The sequence below is a fragment of the Mustela putorius genome, unplaced genomic scaffold (assembly GCF_011764305.1).
Source record: "Mustela putorius furo isolate JIRA1106 unplaced genomic scaffold, ASM1176430v1.1 tig00003853_pilon_pilon_pilon, whole genome shotgun sequence".
NCBI classification, from domain to species: domain Eukaryota; kingdom Metazoa; phylum Chordata; class Mammalia; order Carnivora; family Mustelidae; genus Mustela; species Mustela putorius.
The window spans coordinates 72504945-72529694 of NW_025422005.1; the positions used below are offsets into that span (position 1 = coordinate 72504945).

Sequence of the window (24750 nt, forward strand, 5' to 3'; positions counted from 1 at the left end):
TACCACACTTTTTTTTTTAAGTGGGTGCAAGGCAAGATTTATTAAAGGCACTCTCCCTCGAAATTTCAGGGCTCAGGAGAAGGGGAGCCAAGAAAGTTGCGCTAAGAGGAGGTGGGCACCCACAGGCGAAGTTCCTCTACTCCGGAGAGGGGAGTGGGGGAAGTCGCACTCCCACACTCTTTTGATATACTTGCCTAAAAACACTCTATTCATTCTTTATGAACAGGATTTTTAAAAATTTACTTTAATAACTATCAAATCTTCCTTAATTTGTCTGTCTTTAAATTTTTAAGTTAGGGTGTGCCTGGGTGGTTGAGTTAGTTGGCAACCAACTCTTGATTTTGGCTCAGGTCATGATCTGGAGGATCCTGGGATTGAGTCCTTCCTTGGGCTCCATGCTCAATGGGGAGTCTGCTTGAGGATTCTTTCCCTTCTCCCTCTGGCCTGCTTGCATTCTCTCTCTCCCTTTCTCTCCCCCAGACATCCTTAAATTTTAAAATAAAATAAAATAAATTTTAGGTTAGGTTTCAAGGCCACCTTACCTCATTTGGTGTTATTTACATTTAATAATCTTATATTCTCTTCCATTAATTATACCCTTGGTGAATAATCTAAATATTTATTAATTCTCTCTGTAAAATGGAGTAACAACATTCCCATTATTGTTTCTATCCATTTAATTAGAAAATTTTATTGATTTTCACACTGTACTGTATAGAAAATATAGTCTTCCTATATGCAGAAAATGAACCAGAAATAGAAAGTACAGAAAATATGTTTCATGAGGAAAATGGGCAGTTTTTTACAAAAAGATCTGATCTCAGGATGCCTGGGTGGCTCAGCTGGTTAAGCATCTGCCTTTGGCTCAAGTCATGATCCCAGGGTCCTGGGTTCCAGCAGGCCTTGGGCTCCCTTCTCAGTGGGGAGCTTGCCTCTCCCTCTGTCTGCTGCTCCCTGTACTTGTGCACACTCACACTCTCTCTCTCTGACAAATAAATAAATAAAATCTTTTTTTAAAAAATCAGATCTCTGCTTTAGGTCACTTTTACAGTAATATGCAATAAAATGATTGTGTAAACTGAAGTCAAACATTTTGTTACATATTATAACATTGACCTTTACATGGAGAGAGAAACAAAGTGAAAGAAAAGCCTTTGAACAAACCAACTTTGGGGCCAGGAATGCCTTGACAGGAACAATGGGGTTCTTAAGTTTTGTCTTCCTCTTAGTCCTATACCTGCTGCAGGAGTCCAATACTTCCCTCATTCAGCTGAGTAACAATGGCTATGAAGGCATTATCTTTGCTACAGACCCTCGAGTGCTGGAAGATGGAAAAATAATTGAACAGATAAAGGTAAGAAAGAAATGGGGTTTCTATTTGAATTGTGGAGAAGGAAAAACATTGTTAATAATTATGGAAACATCTGAATGCTGCAGGAAGCTTAAAAGCATCATGGTACAGTAAAAATAATGTTGGAATGGCAGAGGAAATTGGAAGTTCAAGGTCGGGTTCTATCCTGTTTGACCATAAGACCAGAGACAAGGCCTAGAGCCTCCCTGATCCTCAGTTTCTTCATCTGTATTCAATGAGCAATTGAATTCATCTGTTCCTTGAACACTGATTTAATGAATACTTAGGACATAACAGGGAGATGAAAGAGTGACTTAATTCCTTGCCCTAATTAATTATTTGCTCTCATGCAGTACACATTCTTTTTATATAATATAGACAATAAAAACATGCAAAATATAGCACGTCAGATGGTAGTACGTTGCCATGGAGTAAAGTAAATCAGCAAAGGGGGATAGCAGTGCTGGTGGGGCTGGGTGGGAGGCTAATGTGTGTTACTGTTTCATGTATGGCAGTCAGGAAAGGACTCACTGTTGATGGTGATATCTGAGTGGCAATCTGAGATGAGTAAGGGAAGAACCCACTGAAAACCTGGAAGAGGGAACAGTAAGCATGCTTGATGTGACCAGCAGGAGATGATGGCAAGGAAGAAGGATGGGGAGAACTGAACATGGGAGACACAGGAGGCACAGACCACTGGAAAGACTTGGGCTTTTCTTCTTCTGGGTGTTGTGAGAATCCATGGAAGGATTCTGGGCAGAGGAGGGGTATGCTCTTTCATGCATTTTCTGGTATCACTCTGACTGCAGTGTTGAAGAAATTCTGTAAAGGGCTTCTACTTATCATTCATCCTGTATGGCTCTATTACAGCACAGAGGTGTGAAGGGACACCAGGTAGGAAGCTATTGTAGGTGAGAAGTGGTGGTGACCAGGAATAGGGATATTGTGCTAGAGATCATTAAAGTGGTATAATTCTGAACATATTCTGAGGGTATCATAGACAGATTTGCTGATGGTTTAGCAAATGCTGATGGTTTAGCATGGGGGAGAGGGGGAGGGAAAAATAGAACTCAAGGAAGACTTCAAGGGTTTTGGCCTGAACATTAAGAAGGATGAAATTATCATCAGTTGAAAAGGTGAAGACTGTAAATGGGGGAAAAAATAGCAGGTGGGAGATCAGGACTTTTTATGAAGCATTTTGAATTTGAGATGCTTATTAGACATACATATAGATGGAGATAGGAATCTGAATTCAAGGGGGAAATGTGAGTGGAGATAAAAATCTGGGGGTCATCAGTGTGTAGAATGAGATTTAAAGCCATGGGACTAAATGAGTACATTAGGAAGTGCAGATGGAGAAGGGAAATTCTCCAAGACTACACCAAAGAATTTGATTTCTAAAGTTTCTTCTAATTATAGCATTTCACGTAATAAAGAGATTGGCGTTCCAGTCACGCAAATTAGCTCTGCCTGTCCCTGATATCAACAGTTACTAATCCTTTACATTCAATTCCTCCACTAGTGTATCCTTAGGCTCACTGAATTAGCCTTTTGTGTGTGTGTTGCTACCCATCAGAAGCTGATGTGCTTGACCTGGGTCGTGAGCAGGTGACTCTATGGCTGCCACTTATTACTCACTCTGAATAAACTCTTGAAGCATAGCGGTATTCATTTATTGATAACTTTTGAATTCCAGGGAAATATAAAGATTTCTTTACTGAAGAGCACAGGCTTGAATAGCAGTTAATTTAACTGATTCTGAATGATGGCTTCTTAGTATTCAGGAATAATCAGTCAGTTTCAAACTTTTCTGAACATTGGAAATCAGTATTTGAAAGAATTATTTATAGGGGGAAAAAGCTTATTAAAATGTCTTCTACTGAACACCACAAGTAAAAGTTCAATTATTAGTAGTTAGACATGCCTCTGGATTACACAATGTTTCCTAACATTTTTCCCAACCCTCTACAAAGTCTTTGCATTTATATTATGAGGCAACCTTGTGAAAATCTCTCATCCACATTATACAGAAGAGAAAACTGGTCGTTGGAGAAGTAAATAATTTTTCTAAGGTTACATTAAGTAGCACACAATTACATCTGAGATCCAATCCATAGGCTTTGAAGGCTGACAAATCTGGGCTTGAGTTCTGGCTTATATAAAGTAACAAAAACTACTCCTTTTTCTAACTGGTGAACCAACTTGAGGACAATAACTTACTTTGGGGATATTATCTGACCATAGTAAGATTCATGCTGAACTTACTTATAACTCATGATCTGAGATGTCAGTTGTCAATTTTCCTTATTCCTTTTATTCATGTGTCTTTTTGGTTTAAAAGTACTTATTTTTTTGAAATATAGGAATATAATAATATTAATTATCTTTGATCTGATTAGGATATTATAGGAATTCTGAGAAGGAATATTGAAAGAATATTATAGAAATTTTGCTCAGAAAGCCTGTGAGAACAATTATTAGGCACCCTACCATGCCTAAGGGATCATAGTCTTCTGACACAGGGGTCTGTAAAATCCCTCAATGACTTGAGAATATACCACTACCCAAGGCAGTTGCACAGAGCTAAAGATACTACAAAGTAAATGTAATCCCTTGGAGTTATGCAATGCACAACCCACACAACTGTATACAGCAACCTACTTTTCCAGTCTGTACCACAATTCAAATCACCATATATATTTTTTATCTCATAGAAGAATAGATAACAATTGCTCCAAGGAAAATGTGACAACTGGCTGATTATCTAAATATTCCAAAACAAAAAATGAGGAAAGGCATTCTTAAGGAACAGGTAAAGAATTGATTCATCCACTTTAGGTCAGTGATGAAGTAATTCCCAATCTACTTCAGCAGATCTCTGAAGCCCCTTTCCTAACTCTTAGCTTTCCTAACTCCAATTCTTTGGACCTTTCGTTCTCGGCACTCTGGCTTCTGACTGATCCCATGGCTCTGAACCCAATCAGTTTGCTGATAAATATGAGTCAGCATAATGGACTCTCTTCAAGAGAACAAGACAGAGAGCCCTGGAGTTCCTGAGGAAGAATAATTCTACTGTGGGCTTGTGTCAGGTCAGGAAGCATCATGGAGGAGAAGAGCCCATCCTGAAGGAAACAACACTGTTACAGGATATTGCCATCAAGACAAAGAGTTTGATATTGTCATCCAGCACCCTGGATCCCTCAGTTATTTGGTGGTTTTGATTATGTAGAATAGATCACCATTAAGAACATTCATCCATGTATTTCTCCTACTATCTCCCTTATCAATCATTACACTTTTGGGTTCAGGATACTGAACAGTATAAAGTGATATTTTCAGCTGCTCTAAAAAGCTCTGTATCTCCTATGAATTTTTCTATCACTCTACCCCCCAGCCCCAAATCCAGCTGCCTGGTCCTGGAGAGTAAGAGTATAATGAAAAAGCTCTTATGTCCCTTCTCTACAGGCTGTTTCAGCTTGCATCAGCTAAGGCTGCTCTCTATTAAGACTTATTAATGATAATGATACCAACCAGTTTTTTGACTGCCTATGTGTAGGGTACTATATAACTCATTTCATGTTATGTTCACCTTAAAGAAAGGTTGTAATAGTCCATTTAAAAGATAAAGAAACTAGCCTCAGAGTGTTAAATTGCTCAAACTCTATTACCCAGGAGTTGCTAATGCCAATATTGGAACCAAATAGATGACTCTATAGTCCAGGCCTTTGTAAGGGTAGTTGGGTGGCTTAGTCAAGTAAGTATCTGACTCCTGATTTTAACTCAGGTCATGATCCCAGGGTGGTGAGGTTGAACTCTGTGAGGGGGTCCATGCTGGTCATGGAGCCTGCTTAACATTCTCTCTCTCCCTCTGTCTCTCTGTCCCTCCAATCCCCAATGCTCACACACATGCACTCTCACTCTCTCTAAAAAGGAAAAAAAAGTCTATGTCATTTTACATCATTTTTCTTAACATCAAACAAAAGCATTTGCCTTTCAGTGAAGGGTTATAGAAAACTCAAAGCCTTTAATGTATAAGATTAAGATGTATTTTTGGACTGACAGTTAGCAGAGTGGGAACTGTGTAGCAGAGATCCTGCTCACTTGTCAGAGGCCAAAACATGAAAGCTACAAACACGTAAGAGGCAAAATGCTTCTCTTAAAAAATTATATTTTCTAATGATCCCCAGTTTTGCAGTACACTGATTGGTTTAGAGTTAAATGTTTTAGAACATTTAACCAAATGTTTCTATTTCCGATGTTTTAAAAATATTTTTAAACATTTTCAGGCTGATGTATTAGTTGCACCACCTACCTTCCCAGGTAGAGATGAACCATATACATATACTTCACAGCTTGTGAAGAAAAAGGAGAATACATTCATTTCACCCCTGACTTCATCCTTGGAAAAAAACAAGATGAATATGGACCATCAGGTAGGAATTTGCAAAATACATGCTTTGCAAATGATTCTAACATGCAACTTTGAATCCACGTTAAGCTTACAGGCCTTGGAGTCAGAGTCTCTAGGTTCAAATCCTGACTTATCAATTGTGTGTGACCTTGGGCAAATGACCTATTTTCTCTGTTCTTACCTCCTATAAGACAGTAAATAGAATGTTTCCTGCCTTGTGGAATTGTTGTAAACACTGAGTTAGATGATCTATATAACTGTAGACAGAACAATGTCTATAGTAATTTGAACACAGGACAACAATACATTTTTTTTATTTTAAATTTTTTATTTTTTATAAACATATATTTTTATCCCCGGGGGTACAGGTCCGTGAATCGCCAGGTCCACACACCCCACAGCACTCACCAAAGCACACACACCCCCAGCAATACATTTTTTAAGACTTACTTTTTAGATTTAAATTTTTTAGTTCTCCACAGCTGGATATTAATCAATCACCAGCTGCTTCCGTGGAAGACAAAGGTAAGGCGAGCTAGAAAGAGTCAGGATGCCAGTTCTTGGCCAAAAGAAAAGACTCACAAGCTGTTAGTTGCTGATATTATCATTCAACCTGTTTGGTTTAGCCAGATGAACTGTCTGTAAGTGATCACTCTAACCTAGAAAAACAACAATTTCATCTAGTTCAATCTAAAAGTTAAAATTATTGGTTCAAATGCACTAAAGCATATTGATACAAATCATTGTTAAAGGAAGGTTCAACTCACATGTAACATTCAGAGGAAATCTTCCTAAATCCTAAAATCTCCTTCTCCCATTACCTTTCAATGAGCACATAGTAAGTCTCTTGTCTCTGTCAAATGTTCAGCTAGCCCTGGTCCTTACTGTCACCTGGACCTGTTCCCCACCCTAACTTACAAGCTCTATCATCCTATCCCACCTCAATCTTATCTGTCCCTCAAACTTGAGTGTGATCATGTCTGTTCTCCTTGGCACCTCTAATCCTTTGCACCTTTCCTAGCTGGTATATCCAGCAAAATCAGTCATTTCAACTATAAGTGTAAATACCTCAATTCCCTCACCATTCATTTCCTTATGTTTCATTCAACTTGCCAAATCCTCTGTACTGAGTTTCTGGCCAGTTTCCTTTGGCTCCTGTTAATGAATTTCCAAGACTGTGAAAGAAAATTATAAAACTAATGCCATTATTATATAAACAGGTTTTCCAAGCTCAGGGAAGCTCTCAAATCTACCCAACAATATTTGAACTTACTTATTCTTGGGCCCCTTTCTTATTCCCCTTAGTAGCTATTTTCAAACTTCTGTTTTTCTCAAGGTCTATAACTACTCTTGGGGTGCCTGGTGGCTCAGTCGGTTAAGCCCCTGCCTTTGGCTCAGGTCCTGGTGTCAGGGTCCTGGGATCAAGAAGGGAGCCTACTTCTCCCTCTTCCTCTGCCTGCCTCTCTGCCTACTTGTGATCTCTCTCTGTGTCAAATAAATAAATAAAATCTTAAAAAAAAAAAGCAAAAAAAAAAAAAAAAAAGCTCTACAACTACTCTTTCCAATCCCATCCGCAGATGCCCTGATTGAGAAAACAGAGCCCTTATAGTCAAGCTAATTAACATATCTCCTCACATAGTTATGTATCCTTTCCATTTTATTTTATCTTATCTTCTATTTTATTTTATGTTTGTGATGAAAGAACCTGAATCTACTCTCTTAATAAACTAAAGTGGGCATAGGAGGCAGGACAACCTGCCATGCACCAAATCCCTGTTGCAGTCACTGATATGAGGGCTTTCTCCTCCCATACTGAGAGGTACAATTTCACACTTATTAATCTGGTTCCATTTGCCTAGGAAACCTAAAACCTAAATATAATTTTTTACTGAAAACTTTCTTAAAATATTTGAGGAAGAATTTTGTCACTTGAATTATGATCATTTATTTGAAATGTTATTCTACAAGTAGACTGTCCATGAGTGGGCCCATCTCCACTGGGGACTGTTTGATGAATACAATGAAGAAGCACCTTTCTACAGTGCTAAGTCAAAAAAAAATCGAAGCAACAAGGCATAACCATTTAAATTTTCTTAATTACTTTAAGTTATAACTTCTTAATTTCCTTAGGTTGATTTCTTTTCAATGCCAATCATTCTTTTTTTTAATCCCATTGCAGATAATAGATGTGATGTCATCAAAGAGTGCTTTTCTGGGTTTCCTTCTTCTGTTTTTTTTTTTTTCTTTATTTTTCTCTCCTTCTTTTTTTGAAAATACACCTTACAGTAACTACTTATCTATTTAAAATACACATAACTTCAAGAGCCTTTGGTAGCCAATTTGGCATATTTTTATACCTCTCTACCATAGCTGCCAGAACTCATGTGTGCTGAAATTGTATTCTGTGTAAGGGGTTGTATAGTATATGCCAAGTCAAAATTATTTATACTACATAAGAACAAAAAAATGGTTAATAAATAGTAGTAAATGCACACTAAATTAAAAATCAATCTTCAGAGGGGCAGATAAGGATTTCTTGGGATTTGTAAAGTTCATTTAAAAATACTGATCTAAAAATATCATGGTTAATCATAGATGAGCCTCTTAGCTCTGAGATCAAGAGAGAAAAATGATTTTTGGTAGTTGGTTTAAATTAAATACCACCAGCTTAATCAATCTTAGATGCCCTGTTGGGTCTATGGACTTATCAGAAAAAGTATAAACTGAAAGATACTTGAGTTCATTGAAGGCCATTCCTCTGCTCTATTGTCCCACCAGTTTTAGCACATGTATTTAAGAAGTATTACATTGATTACATTTGTTTATATCATATTCCCCCTAAATGTCTAGTCTCTGCTATAGAATAGTCATCATGGTTGTTAACACAGATATCATTATGTTCAATGAGTTCTGGGACAACATGGCACCATTGCATACACATACACATATTTAGGAGAATACATATATTCTCCTAGAAGCATACACATATTTAGGAGACTCCCTAAATGACTGAATGAAATCTAGTAATTGCTTCTTAAATTTGAACTGGAAACACATTGAAAAGATGGGATACATTCACATTCCAGCATATATGTCACAAGCACTACAACCTGTGGCCAATTCCATGCAATAGCACTTATGTCAAAAATGTCCCTACCAGTAAAGACTACTGTCTTAGGCAGTACCTCAATCTTTCCTTTAAGCCACATTTCACTTTGGATCAAAATATCCCTGAAAAACCAAAACACTTGTAGCTATGTCATATCATATTCGTTTGGAGATAACTTCTTTGAAAAGAATTCTACAAAGAACTTCAAGCTAAGGTAGTACCAAGAGTAAATGTTTTCACAAGTTGCCCCTTCCAGGTGCCAATAGTGCATTTATCATCACAAGACCTCCAGAAGAGAAGTTTGGAAAAGGGGAGTCTCCAGCCATTATTATTAACAGGACAGCAGACAGCAGCAGCTTTAATCACAACAGGAAACTCAGCCTTTGCATATACTAGACATCCCACTTAAAATTTCTTTCTGCAATTTCCTGAAAAACAAAATTGCTCTGGTAGGAACCCTTAAGTGTTGCTGTCAAAAATAGAATGTGTATAGTACATAAGTAAGAATAAAGGTCTTGATATACAGGTCATTATTAAAAACCTTGATAGAGGGACGCCTGGGTGGCTCAGTTGGTTAAGCAGCTGCCTTCGGCTCAGGTCATGATCCCAGCGTCCTGGGATCGAGTCCCACATCAGGCTCCTTGCTCTGCGGAGAGCCTGCTTCTCCCTCTGACTCTGCCTTCTACTCTGTCTGCCTGTGCTCGCTCTCGCTTGCTCTCTTTCTGACAAATAAATAAATAAAATCTTTAAAAATAAATTAAAAAAAAACCTTGATAGAAAGACTACTTAAGATTTTCAAAAATTTTAATTGTTAAGTTGCCTCAAAGACTGATTGTTACATATTTTCAGATGTTCCACAGGCATTACTGGTATAAACAGAGTTTATAAGTGTCAAGGAAACAGATGTACAATTAGAGCATGCAGGATTGATTCTGAAACAAAACTGTATGAAAAAGATTGCCAATTCTTCCCTGATAAAGAACAAACTGAAAAGGCAACCATAATGTTCATGCGAGATATTAATTCTGTAAATATGCCAACTGTAATTTAACAGCACATATTTATATTCAAAGGAGATGTTATCATCTTTATAAAATATTTGTGTAGGTTACCTGATAAATTAGATGTATTAATAATAGAGTTCTTTAAATATTAACTGGCCTATGGAAAGCACAACTACTGTTAGCTAACTAGTGTTAGCTAGCTACTGTTAGTTATTATTACAATTATTCAAAATCTGTTACTATTATATGATTCCTTAAACAAATCTTATTTCATTAAATAAATGATATATTTGCCAAACATATTTTTTGTTTCTCATATTTGTTATTGAATCTTAAATGCGTTGTATATAAAAAGTTTCTTTCACTTTATTAACCTTTTAAGTTGTTGAATTCTGTAATAAAGAAAACCATAGCAGAGGAGCTCCAAGCCTACAAAACAAAATGTGCAATTCCAGAAGTACATGGGAGGTGATCAGCAATTGTGAGGATTTTAAAAACACAACATCTTTGGTGGCACCACCCCCTCTACCTGTCTTCTCACTGCTGAAGATCAGAGAAAGAATTGTGTGCTTAGTTCTTGATAAGTCTGGAAGCATGAGTGTAAGTGTATGAGCCCATTTTCCCTGGATGTGGGGACACAGAAGTGATTGAATAGCTAAGAATACTCTGAACACTACCTGCTTGTTCAAAGTTGCATGGTGGCCCAAGTTGCATCCTACAATGATGATCTCAAGAGGAGCAGTAAATATTGTAAATGAAGAAGTGTGGCAATAGAGTTAAAAAGTCCTAACCCAAGATCCAGCTCCAGAAAATGGAGAGTTTATTGAGAGGCACTTTTAGACCCTTTAGTAAAGCCTTAGGATCAGAACTAAAGATTTTTAACATGGACATGCTTTCTACTGGAAACACTTAATAGACATGAGGAGAGAGTGTATTAGGGCCCCTGAACTCCATTCCAAGTCAAGGAACAAGATCAACCAGGAGAATTGTTAATATGGCTTTACCTTATTTGCATAATCTATATAAATGACCTCTTTATACTCAAAGACACAGACAAAAATCATCACTATAATGAAGATACAGTCAGATTCAGCCATTCATTCCTTCTTCTATCATTCAGTGAATGGAGGGCACTGTGCAGGGCTCTAGGAATAGAACTCATATCCTTAAAGAGTTCAGAGTTGAAAATTTTCTCTCTCTTCCCCATTATCTGGTTAACTCATACATATTGGACTCTTGGCTGGACTAATGGTCCTTCTGCCAGTCGCCCACAATGACCTGTGCAAACCTTTATTACCATATATTATATTGAAATTACACATTTCTCTCCCACTAGATTAGGAACTCCTCTAGGACTTGAAGCAGTGTTCTCTTCATCTTTGCATTCCTTTTGCCTGAAACGGAGTTTATCATGTATAAGTACTCAGTAAATAATTGCTGAAATGGACTACAAATGAGTGGACATATGTGATAAGGGACCCAGAAGGATGGCACATTTGAGGCAGAACAGAAATGTCTTCTAACAAAAGGGGCCTGGGTGGTTACTGAAAAGCACAGAAGATGACACAGTTGAATGAAATAATCCACAATAGCAGAGTTTCAGAAAGAGCATCAGAATGCTGGGAACCTATCCATAGATTTGTTCTAGGAAGTGTTGCTGGGGAGAGAGGAAGCTCCTTATTGGGAAAAGATGAGCAACCTCTTTTGGACAAGATACGGGTAGAGATAAGTTTAAGGGTAAAACAAAGGGGTAGAGAGAAAGCCCTCAAAGATGGAGATATAAGAGCAGTTTTTCATGATGACTTTGTTCTAGGTAGTTCAGAGGGAAATTTGGATTGTGTTGGGGGTGGGGGGTACCACAGATCAGTTGGTGATGAGGGACTGGAAAAGACAAACGCATGAAAGGGCTTACATCCTGGGCATTCACCTAGGAAAGAGGGATGTGAATTTTAAAGAGTTCTTTGGTAATTAATTCCAATTAATTCCATTTAATCCATTGGTAGGGAAGTGGTGAGGAGAGGTTAGGAGCAGAAGAGGAAATGGGGGGAGAGAGGTACTGACACTCTCAGATTGCAGCTGGAGTAAGTTTCATCTTTTGGGAAGTCCCCAAGTGGAAGGGGAATTTCAGTCTCTAGATGGAGTCCTTGATAGTCTGGTTTGATACTGTGGGATCTGGGGAGCGTTTTCATCTTGACACAACTGGAACAGAGGATCCCAGGAGTTATTAGGCAGTCTCTAAGGTGTGAGTCACCACCCCCCAATTCCAACCCAACCCCCACCCTATCCTTCACCTCTAATTTGGGTGCTTAGCAGCCAAGAATACCTTAGTTAAAGCCTACGTTCCTTACTATGCCATAAGTGTTCCCTAATATGTATAACTATATTTTTCAGTTTTATCAATTGAAAGAAAATTGTGTTCTTTAATAACACTAATTACTACTGGTAAAAAATTAACAACAAATACTATTCACTCATTTTACATAATCTGCTATTATTTCCCAAATGAAAACGCTTTGGTTGTTTTTCTTGATCTTTTTTATTCAGGGTTTTAATCGCCTGAATCAAATGAATCAAGCAACAAAACATTTCCTGCTGCAGACCATTGAAAATGGATCCTGGGTGGGAATGGTGCACTTTGATAGTACCACCAACATTAAAAGAAATCTAATCCAAATAATAAGCAGCAAGGAAAGAAACAACTTCTTGGAGAGCTTAACTACAGAAGCTAATGGAGGAACTTCCATCTGTGCTGGAATTAGATCAACATTTCAGGTGCAAACCATATTGAAAATTAGTTTGTTCTTTTTTTAAAAAATAAGGTTTAGTTTGCATACAATACCTTACTAGTTTCATAGTGATTTGATATTTTTATACATTATAAAATGAAAAGTCTAGTTAACTACTTGTTACTATACAAAATTATTCCAGTATTAGTAGCCATATTCCCTATGCTGTACATTATATCTCCATCACTTATTTATTTTATGACTTAAAGTTTGTACCTCATAATCCATTCACCTAGATTCTTTTTTATTTAAATTCTATTAGCCAGTGTATAATATGTCATTAATTTTTGATATAATGTTCAATGATTCATCAGTTGTATGTAACACCCAGTGCTCATCATATCAAGAACCCTCCTCAATGTCCATCAGCCAGTTACTCCATCCCCCCACCCACCTCCCCTTCCACAACCTTCAGTTTGTTTCCTGGACTCACGGTTTGTTTCCCTCTCTGTTCCCTTCTGCATCCCAATGCTCATAGCAGCAAAGTCCATAATAGCCAAACTGTAGTTTCTTCTTTTTGTATGATTAGGACATTTTTATGTTAAATGCTGCCACACATACATACTGCCTAATTTTAACATGACTAATACAAAGAAGCACAGGACTAAGCTTATAGAAAAAAATTATTGAATTATTTTTTAATGGATCAGTAAATCAATGAATAAACTGATGGGTAAATAAATGACTATTAAAATGCCACTAGAGTATAAACCAAATCAAGTCAGGGCTTTGTTTTGTTACCACGAAGTAGTCGGTATTCAATAAATATTAAATAGATATGTGTGTTTGGGCAGCAAAACTTGACAACTCCTAAGACAATGAAGTAAGTTATATGGTATGATTCCACTTTTGGCCAATCTTCATTTCAGTTTCTATGACACTCAGCTGGGGAAAACTGAAGTTTATCAAAGCAGATGTAGCAGGGGCTGTTAGTCATGATTAGGGTCAAGAATACTGGTCAGAACATGAATTTTAACATCAGAGTACTGGCTCTACCACCTACTACTATGTGATCTTAGGCAAAGTTTGCAATCTCTTCGGACTCCCAGTGACTTATCTATAAAATATAAGAAAACACGAATGCCTATCTCATAGTACTATTATGAAGATTAAATAAAATGCTATATTTATGTATACAGAAAAATATTATATAGTAAATATATATTTCACAAATGTCATAATAATTACAATGGTCATGCATATTTGGATAAAAATAAGATTCATAATTATATTCATATATATTCATTATATATTCATAAATATATATTTCACTCAGACTTGTAAGGGAGTGTGATGGGAATGCTGTATAAATGCAATAAATGTATAAAGCATTTTCTATCTTTTAGTCTGATTTTAATGTATGTCAGAGCATATTTCACATATATTACAATATATAAAAGCCATTGTTCACCTAAAAACATGCAAAAATTATGATGAGTCTGGTCACTCTGTTCCCTGACACCAGCTTTATTAGGAATATCTAAATTCTAAATTCTTTTGTTTTTTTATTTATTTAAATTCAATTAATTAGCATATAATATATTATTTGTTTCAGAAGTACAGGTCTATGATTCATCAGTTTTATATAATACTCAGTGCTCATTATCCAAACCCTCTTCTGCAAATCTATACACACCTCCACTTCAAGTTCATGAAAGCCACTGATAATGTCATTTGTTTATAACCAAAAATAAATTCTTTTTATCCTCTCTTATAGGCACCCAGATTCAGCACTCTGAGTTTCAAACTATTTGGCTTTATAAGAAATGGGTTCAAGCCACAAATAGAACTCAATTTCAATAAATAAAATTCATGTATTCTCTGAGCACCACTAATACTCTTAGTTTTGTGCTCATTACTACTAGAGGTAAAATAAAAGTTATATAACAAGATTCCTAATCTTGACCTGTTTAGAACTTTCCATATCTTTTCTTTATAAACATACTAACGGTTCCCTAATTTGAAATCATTAACCTTTTTTAAAAGTAGAGGTGGAGGGTATTAAGATGGTGGGTATTAAGGAGGGCACGTATTGCATGGAGCACTGGGTGTGGTGCAAAAACAATGAATAGTTACACTGAAAAGAAATTAAAAAAAAAAAAGTAGAGGTGGAGTTTTAAGGCACCTAGCTGTATATGCAATAAATTTTATACACTAAAGTCTTGTTAGAGTGCCATCTAGTCAGAGAAAGCAGAGAACTATTTAATGCTACATTCTGCAGCTATATTTTTGGTATCTGATTGACCTGAGTCCTCAGACTGAAATGTCATTGTAATTTAACCTGCACCCACATAACTTCATTTGAGCAAACATTCCCTGCAGCAGACAGACAGAAAATAAAATCATGTTTAAGTTCTCCTAAAAGTTGTTGATTGTAGATTCTATTATTTAAAGCAGATGCTATCTCTTCTTTTCTGCACACTTTTATTTTCTCCGCACATTTTTTCTAGTATCCTGTAAGTCTTTTGGTCTAGGAACACCAATAGTTATGCTCTGATTGTATCTGCAGGTAATTAGAGAAGTATACCCTCAAATAAATGGATCTGAAATTGTCTTGCTGACTGATGGGGAGGATAACTCTGCAAAGAACTGTATTGATGAAGTGAAACAAAGTGAGGCTATCATTCATTTGATTGCTTTGGGACCATCTGCTGATCAAGCCATCATAGAGATGAGTGCTATAACGGGTGAAATATGACCCATATATATAAGTCCTTTGATAGCAATGCATAAGTGTAAAGGCTCACAATGATTTCTCTCAAGCTCTTGCCCTGTAGGTGCTCTGCAAGACCTTGAAACCAGGGTCAAACCAGACCTGATCTCTGTTCACAAGGTGCTCACAATCCAGCTGGCTGGAGAGACATAAAAAACTACTAATCAAATAGCATAATCAGATAACATCCCTTCATGACAGGAGAAATATACAGAAATAAGGCACTATGTGAGCAGAGGAACCATAAATTCTCCCAGGTTTGTACAGAGTCAGAGAAAGAAGGAATGAAAGATGAGGTGACTTCTGAGCTGGGCCTTGAACAAGGTTTACTTTTTCTGGAGACAGGAGGAGTGCGAGAAGATGATCAGGTCATGAGCAAAAAAATCATGTTGGGTGATAGTGGAGAGATAGTGGGAAATCCATGAAACCAGGGCATAGGCTTTGGGATTGGGGGTAGGGGCCAGATGGGATTAATAGAGGCTCAGGCTGAAAAAATCTAAATAACAACAAAATTTCCTGATGAACTACAGGGTAGATGTTATCTTGGGTACAGAGACTGAATGAAAATGGACCACATGTTTTCAGTGCCTTCTTAAACGTAGTAGAATAAACAAAATTTATAACATTGTGAATATGAATTATTGTATTGGGTTGACTTCTAATGCTACCAAATATATACTTGTTTTTTAATGCTTAGTTGCACAAACTTCCATCATTTCAAAGTACTTTCATGGCCGTTATAAAATTTATTTCTGTTCCAAGGGTCCATCTCAATTTGTCTCTATTACATACCACTTTTCTATCTCCCCACTGCCAGTTATTGTCAGGATACCTCAATATGACAGCTCTTCAACTTTTCTGAACTGATTCTGACCCACTTTGGCTGAAAAATCTGAAGGCCAGAACTACCATAACTGTATCTTAAAAGTCAATAATTACCCTAAAGGGCAGCATAGTTTGTGAGCTCTAATACATGGAATTATAACATCTTCTTTCATATTCTGTGATTATTTCACACATTTCAGCCAGGAATATTTCTGTAAGTGGGATATAAAGACTGCTTACTTTTCCTAGTTATGACAGTTTTAAATTAACATTTTATTGTTAATCTTTACACATACTTGACTTTGTTCTATATTAATAATATATACTGAAACTATGATTTTGTTTACCCTGCTACCTTATTAACCATTAAAATGTGATAGGTATGTATTTTCTAGAAATCAGCCTACTTAATGTATTTAATTTTAGGAGGAAACCATTTTTGTGCTTCTGATGAAGCCCAGAACAACAGCCTCATTGATGCTTTTGGGGCTCTTGCATCAGGAAATACTGATCTTTCCCAACAGCCTCTTCAGGTCAGAGTCACCACTCCTCAGGTCTTTGTGTTTACATTTAGCCATAACCAAAAAAATAATTCAGTTGTTACAAGTTTTGAGTCCTATATTTTTCTAAAAGTACACTTTTAATTAAAATTAAAATTTCAGTATGAAATAGAAATTATTTTTTAAATATGACTAAATTAAGTAGTGAAGTATATATGTATATATATTTTTTCTTTTCCCACAGAGTTTGGTTAAGGGATAACATCAAAACTCAACCATGTTAAATTTTCTGCCAAAAATAGACTTTGTCTTGTAAGATAGCTTTCATTTGTCTATGAATGCATAGAAGTATCTCACACTTCCAAGATTTCCTCTACTTGTCACTGCTGTGAAATAGATTTAAATTAGATGAATGCGTTTAAGAACCCAGTTTGGAAATGGAAACAAAGTATCTTGGAAATAATTTATCAGAAAAAAGACAGTGAATTATCATTGCATATCTACAAATTTAGGGCTTATCTTACTTCTTCAACCACTTTTTTCACTGCCTTTTTATTTTATTCATCTCTCTTCTGAATTCTACTTCTTTTCTCATTTGTGTTTCAACAATACCACCATTTTCTATTTAGATTAAAAAATTTTGACAACTTCCTTCATTCTTCATTCACATCTCATGTAAAATGTCAACACAGCCTGTTTCCTTCAAAATATTTTTACAAAATTATTTCTATCAATATCCATTCCTACCAAGTGTGTATCATGTAATTTCACCTTCCAGTTCACTAAGTCACTTTCCACATTACAACTTGCCAGGATCACCAAAACAAATCTATTTTCCTCTATTCTCCAACAATGAAGAGTAAGAAGGTATAAGATTCAGAGTTAAGACAATATGTGCAGATCGGTTTGGAAGTTGGGTCTGCAGCCTCACCCTGGAAGTAGTTTAAAAATTGATCTGAGATCTAGCTTGGCAGTGTATGGAGAATAAACTGAAAGAGAATAAAGTTCATTTATTCTCCAGGTTTCAATCTGGATGACTGAGAAAACACTGATAAAATTGACATGTAAACAGGGAGAAGTGATTTTGAGGCTATTATTTTCGGCTCTATTTTAACCTTGGGTTTTGAGTGGATTGTGGGACATTAAAATGGAATACTCCAAAGGGGTTTTAAAAGTAAGAGCAAAATATGGGATATCATCCAGAAAGGAGGCACATGCATGCAGAATACACTCAAAGTTTCAAGAATGGCTTTCTAAATGATGTGGAAAGGGCAGAAATTTCTGTTCCCCTCACCTGTAATGTCTATAGGTCCTTAAGTAGAGAAATAACAAAAATAAAAGAAATTTTTGAAATGTTAACCTGGGTTTGTGTAAATGATATATAGGTCTTGGGAGAGAATAGTGAGAATAGTTAGAGGTATGTAGCAATAATCTGAGTAGATGGGAACCTGAATTTGGATGGTGGCAGCTAGAATACAGAGAAAAGGCTGCATCTCACTCTTTACTCAGTCATTTCCCCCTAGTACTACCATGTAGCCAAAGCCTTCCAACTGTCTTAGACTTTCCTCATGGGGTACCTGAAAAAGTTACTCAATTCAGATGTAACTTGATAATACTTGGTCCACTCAAACACATGCTCACTTCACATAGGACTGAGATTTTTGTCATTACAATGATGTCTCAGTGGTAGAATTCACTCTCTTCTATCAGCACTGGTATGAAAATATTTTTGTTTAAGACTGGTTTAGAATAGAAAAGACACTTCCCATCATTCCTAAAATGACACACTTAGGGAAAGCACCTTCTTGGTCACTGGACAGACTTGGCTTTCCTTGATGAAGAGCCACCCACAAAGACTTGAAAAACTTTCTTCAAAGCTCCTCTCAGAGAACATCCTATCTTTCACATCTCTTTACAGGATTCCAATCCTCACAGTTTGTCCCCTTTCCACTCTTGTTGGACATGTTTATTGTCTGATGCTACTCATTCCATTCATTTGTGAAAATTATTCAAGATTTCACATCAGGAGAAAAATCCATGTTTCCTTGTCTCATTATTTGCTGGTCCTGATTGTCTCTCTTGAGGCCCCTCTCTACTGTGTCTTTACTCAAATACTCTAGCCACCACAATAAGTATTTTTTTATAGTTAATCATTTAGATGGATAAAACTGAGGATAAAACACACACACACGCACACACACACACACACACACACACACGCATGTGCAGACACCTATACCCTACAGCTAATTCTTCTCTGAGGCTGTAGCATTCTTCACTGCTAAAGACTTGAGTGGGTGTTTGCCAAGACAATGCAAAAAAATAATAGGGTCATATCTCCAACTCTAAAACCCATTCTCCTGCTTTAAAGCTTTTATTATACCCTATCCTTTCCTGAGACTCTGTATTTCACACTATCTGACTGTCACATCCCAGTCAGCTTTCAGAGAGATCACAAGCCTAAAGTAGGATGCACTATATAAGCTTGTTCTCAGGTCAGAAATTAAAAACTTCATGAAAAATGAAAACAGAATAAAATTGTTCTCTTCTCTAGTCATTAATTTTTAAAATATATTTAAACAGCTTGAAAGTATGGGATTAACACTCAACAATAACCCTTGGATGAATGGCACTGTAATAATTGATAGCACTGTGGGAAAGGACACATTCTTATCACATGGACCAGACAGGCTCCTGTTATTTCTCTCTGGGATCCCAATGGAACACCAATGAGAAATTTCACAGGGGATGCAGTTTCCAAAAATGGCCTATCTCAGTATTCCAGGAATTGCAGAGGTAAGCAGTTAGCTTTTAGGCTTCCTCCCACATTTGTTTTATGGTGAAAATAAATGCTTTATGGTGAAAATAAATATGCTGAAAATACATTGTTTACTATAACAACTATGGGTGTCAATATTTGTATTATCTTCAAAATTATAATAAAATAGAATGTAATTCCTATGCCTATGTGGTCTCCAAAATTATGATAGCAGGAAAAAGGAAGAAAAAATGTATACATTAGGGGAAACAGAAGGAAAACAAATTAGGTAGGCTAAGAACTTTAAAGAGGCAATGAAAGGAGAATCTGTGCAAATTGGTGTTTAGATAGCTATAGAGTCATTCTTTAGTACCATCACCAGATCATAGGATCTATGGACAGCGAGGTCAAAGAATAAGGCCAAGATCAAGGCAAACTTTCCCAAACTTATTTTTCCCAGTGTTTGGACATCATGCATGACAATAGCCAGGATGCCCTGTCTAAACTGCCTCAGTTCTCCTCCTTTACCCTCAAAACTCTCGAAAACCTGTGTATTCAGTAACATGCTTATAAAATTTATTTCAGAGTTGGATAGTGAAAACACAGAAAAGCCTGATTTTGACTACTTACTATATTTCTCCTGAATTTTTAGGTGGGTGTTTGGACTTACAGTCTTCAACCCAAAGCATACCCAGAAACATGAACTATTACAGTAAATTCTCAGGCAGCCAATTCTTCTGTGCCTCCAATCACAGTGAATGCTAAAATGAACAAAGACACAAACAGTTTTCCCAGTCCAGTGATTGTCTATGCAGAAGTTCTACAAGGGAATGTGCCAGTTCTTAGAGCCAATGTGACTGCTTCTATTGAATCAAATAATGGAAAAACAGAAGTTTTGGAACTTTTGGATAACGGTGCAGGTAATTCACAGTTTTTTATGAATAAGTCTGTAATTTCATAACTCAGGATATGTTATGGGTCCCTGCAGCAGTATGGGGCAGTAGGACAGACACCAGAAGAATTGATGTAAATTATGGATGAACAGGAGGACCAGCAGGAAATTCTGTCTGCATAAAACCTATGAAGTACACATCAAGTGTCCTACATATAGTAAGCACTCAATAAACGTTATTTACTGTCAGTATTATTTTGTCATCTGTACAACCAATGTCTGTTATCAGTCAGGAAGGTCTGATTCAGGAAGTTGAGAACAGCAAGAATTCCGAACAATAATTTCTTAGGCACAAATCACTAAGAAAGCCCAGGCGGAGTGAGTGAAACACAAGCAAGCAGATGGCGTTAAGTGATAGAACTTGAGCCCCTGGCAGAGAAGGGGGAAACAGGTAAGAGTAATTCCCAGCAGCTGGAAAAAAGTACAACATGTAGTCTCGGGAACTGAGGCCCAAGGACAGGTAGAACCACCAAAACAGATGCAGACATCTCTAGAGCATCAGATACCAGGTCTGAAAAGCAGAAAACAAGACACAGAGTTGGCCATGCTCTGTTTCCCTGGTCTGTATGGGTGAACAGTACCTTTTTCCCAGACTCTGGATTGTTCTGGGAACTGATCCTTCTTTTGAGAGGGCAGTGAGCAAGGAAATTACCATACTGATAACCTTCTGAGTTGTCAGAATTTTCTATCAGTATCTTTTGCAATGTAATTAATTCAGTCAATTTATAATCCTATCATCAAATAGCATATGCCCTGTGAAAAATTTAGAAGGTAAAAATGTTCTTTGGTGCATCTATGTGCCATCATCGGATATAATAATATTTTCCTCAACTATTTCTTGAGTTTTCCTCTTTTCCCAAACCCTGACATGCTACATTAAAACTTAAGCTGCATCTTGCTTCATTTCTCAAGGTTTCACCAGATGGCTACTGGTATGCCTTTACCTAAGAATGTGTTGGTGATAAACAATGACTTGGAGCAGAAGTTCTCAAAGTTTAGCCTGCAAAGGAATCACCTGAAGGGCTTGTTATAATACAGAATGCTACGCCCTTCCCTCGAAGATCTAAGTAATTTGCATTTCTAATATGATCAAGAGGCATGCAGGTAGTGCTTGTCTAAGGATCCCATTTCAAGAACTGCTGTCTTAGAGGTTGAACCCCTGAGAAAGGTGTTTGCAATTTGATGAATAACTCTAGTATTGGTGATACCAAGAAATATACTTATGATATAATATTCCTTAGCTCACCTAAATGTTTATTCTAATAATAAATGGGGGTTTTCCATCACCAGACCAGGGAGTTAATGGATCATAGAGCAAGAGGTAAGGATATAAAAACAAAACAAAACAAAACAAAACAAAACAAAAAGTAGCTGAAGTCAAAGTAAGTCATTTTGAGGTGACTACGGTAAGAATTAAATCCTACGCAGATGCTTTTTCTTAGTGGAGATCCTTTTGATTTGAACAGGAGATGAGATAATTATGTGTTTAGGTAAGAGCTGTAAGAAAACCATTTGGCTAAAATATGTAAAAAAAGTACTATAATAGTCTGCATAGAAGCTGATAAAGTGAAGGTATTTACTACACATATATAAGTACCTGATTTATATATATATGCATATATACAACAAAAATGTATATCAATTTAACAAGATACTGGTTGGTAAAGCATAATAGAAATATTCCCTAATGAGTCAACCACAAAATAGCCTGATTGAGGGGATGTGCTTATAAAGTCCATATGCTTGGCTTAGAAAATGCACAATTTTTCTTTTTCTTTACAATAGTACTTTATTCCTTCATTTCTATGACAATGTACCGATTCTTTCAAGAATTATGGGGTGTACTCCAGATATTTTATAGCTTATTCAGAAAACGGCAGATATAACTTTAAAGTACGGGCTCACAGAGGGACAAATGTGGCTGCACAATACTTACGGCATCCACTGACTAGAGCTGCACATATACCAGGATGGGTAGTGGATGGTAAATAATGATATCTGATATCTGGCTTGAATAATTGTGAGTTAACATGATTAAAGCTTCGAAAATTTTACAACTCAAAGTACAGCTTTTCTCATTTCTGAAATGAAGTTCTCAGTCATACTGTGTTTGCCTCCGAAATAACCTAAGCTTTGGTATAGGGTCTGGCATCTAGCAAGCACTCAATAATTGTCAGCCATTATATATTAGTTTGGAGCACCAAACCAATGAGAGACCAAAAGAACCCCTCTGGCTAGAAGTGCATTTTTATCCTGTTAACCTGCTAGTTTCGCTTCTGTACAAACGCTTGCTTTTTTCGCGCCTGCGGGCCGCCTGAACCAATCCGCTGGCGCCAAGTATGCCTGTTCAAACTGTCAACCAATCAGCTCAGCCCCACCCGAAACTTGTTTGTATCTGTCTATAAAAACCCTGCACCAACCCAGCTCTGGACCTCTCCGTGTTATCGGCAACCAGCGGTGCAGAGGTCCAGGTTCGAACCTGCAATAAACGACCCTTGCTTGCTGCTTGGCTTTGACTCACGTCTCTGGTGGTCTTTTAAGGTGGGAGTAATACTCAGTTGGTATTTCACCAACATCAACAACAATATATCAAATTTCTAACTCAAGATGAAGAAAAACAGGTTAATGTGTGTAAAAATGGGTTATGTACCTAAATACACGCTTGTGGCAGAATTTATTTTTCGGGTTACATAGATACCTGATTCAGTTTATAAAGATACTAAATAAGTAAATATTTATTTTGAATGTTTTTAGTAAGTCAAAAGCAAAAATGTGTAGAGTAAGATGATGACTATTTGGATTAAGAATGCATTCTTTGTTAGCTTTCCTTCAGCTTGTCCCTTATCTTATGACCTTTAGGGGTTCTCTTTGGCAATCGGAATATAACTTGAAGTATTATTCCTTAGACTTGTAGCAGGGAGGAAGAGAGAAGCCTGGCACAAATGGTTTAAAGGGAAACAGTAAAAATTTCCCCAGGTTTACTCCTAGCCTGAAGATAATTTGAGAAATAAAGCAATTGTTTTTTAAAGGACATATATTGAATTATATAACATTATTCCCATTCAGTGCAGCTTTAATTCTAAAGTGATTTGTTATCCAATTCTATCCCACAATATCCTGGTCAGGATGCTAAAGAAAAAATTCTGCCACCAATTGGATGTTTATGACTCTGTCACCAAACTTAGTAAAATGTGACTGTGTACATTTCATATTTCACTACATATGAAAAAAGGGGAGGAGCAGGGAAATGTAGAATGAGGAATTTAATTCATTTAGTTCTAAAAATACTAGTATAGACTTTCTCATTAAATACTGCAAATTTTTAATGCAGGAAAAATTGAAGGGAATCCACCAAGAGTTGAAATTGACGAGGATACTCAAACAGCCTTGGAGAGTTTCACTAGAACAGCATCTGGAGGTGCATTTGTGATTGCAAATGTTTCAAAACTTCCCTTGCCTGACCTGTACCCACCAAGTCAAATCATGGACATTGAGGCCACCTTTGAGGGGGATGGGATCAGTCTAACATGGACAGCACTAGGAGATAATTTTGATGTTGGAAAAGGTAAGGATGAAATGACATGTAGTGTTGATTAAGTGAAAGGTGCTCATGGCAAAAGCAAGGGTATAAGCGTAGATGGGAGGAGAAGAATTTTTAATTAACTGCTCAGTGAAGTATTAATTTTATAATCTGATATTTTCAAATCAATCAAACATGACACATTATAAAGTGGTACACATTTCGGACAAAGAAGATAGCATTTAGGAGTTTAAAAATCAATTAAGCTTTCACTGAAAAATTAGTAAGACTTTGGCTATGAGTATAAGCTTTGCACAACTAAACATTTTTGAGGAGAATGGATAAAAAAGAATTTAACATGATATTCTCCAGTTTCTAAGATATACCTAATTTTTTTTTTCTTAGCTGAACAGTGTATCATAAAAATAAGTGGAAGAATCCTGGACCTAAGAGACAATTTTGATAATGCTCTCCAAGTAAGCATTACTGATCTGTTACCAAACGAGGCCAACTCCAAAGAAACCTTTACATTTAAACCAGGAAATATCTCAGAAGAAAATACAACTCACATATTTATTCCCATTCAAAGTGTGGATAAAAGCAATTTGAGATCAAAACTATCCAACATTGCACAAGTAGCTTTACTTATTCCTCAAGCAGAACCTGGTCCTGATGAAAGTCATCCTAATTCCGGAATTAGCATTTCTTCTTTGGTGTTGTTAGTGGTTGGATCTGTGGCAGTTGTCAGTTTTATTTTAAGTGCCACCATTTGTATCATACACAAGAAAAAAATTTCAAGAAGACCTAGAACAGGATTTTAA

General features: G+C 36.7%; 1 protein-coding gene across 1 annotated transcript; it reads left to right on the plus strand.

Moving 5' to 3' along the window:
• The first annotated feature begins 1198 nt into the window (after window positions 1–1198).
• LOC101675816 (calcium-activated chloride channel regulator 4) lies at window positions 1199–24750 on the plus strand. Its single transcript, XM_013056201.2, is given in 18 exon segments — window positions 1199–1354; window positions 5638–5689; window positions 5692–5794; window positions 7736–7814; window positions 7816–7835; window positions 9721–9898; window positions 10043–10052; window positions 10258–10475; window positions 12420–12647; window positions 15171–15348; window positions 16626–16732; window positions 19283–19367; window positions 19370–19458; window positions 19460–19495; window positions 20110–20377; window positions 22223–22393; window positions 23741–23974; window positions 24335–24750. Coding segments are annotated over 18 exon segments (2628 nt in total).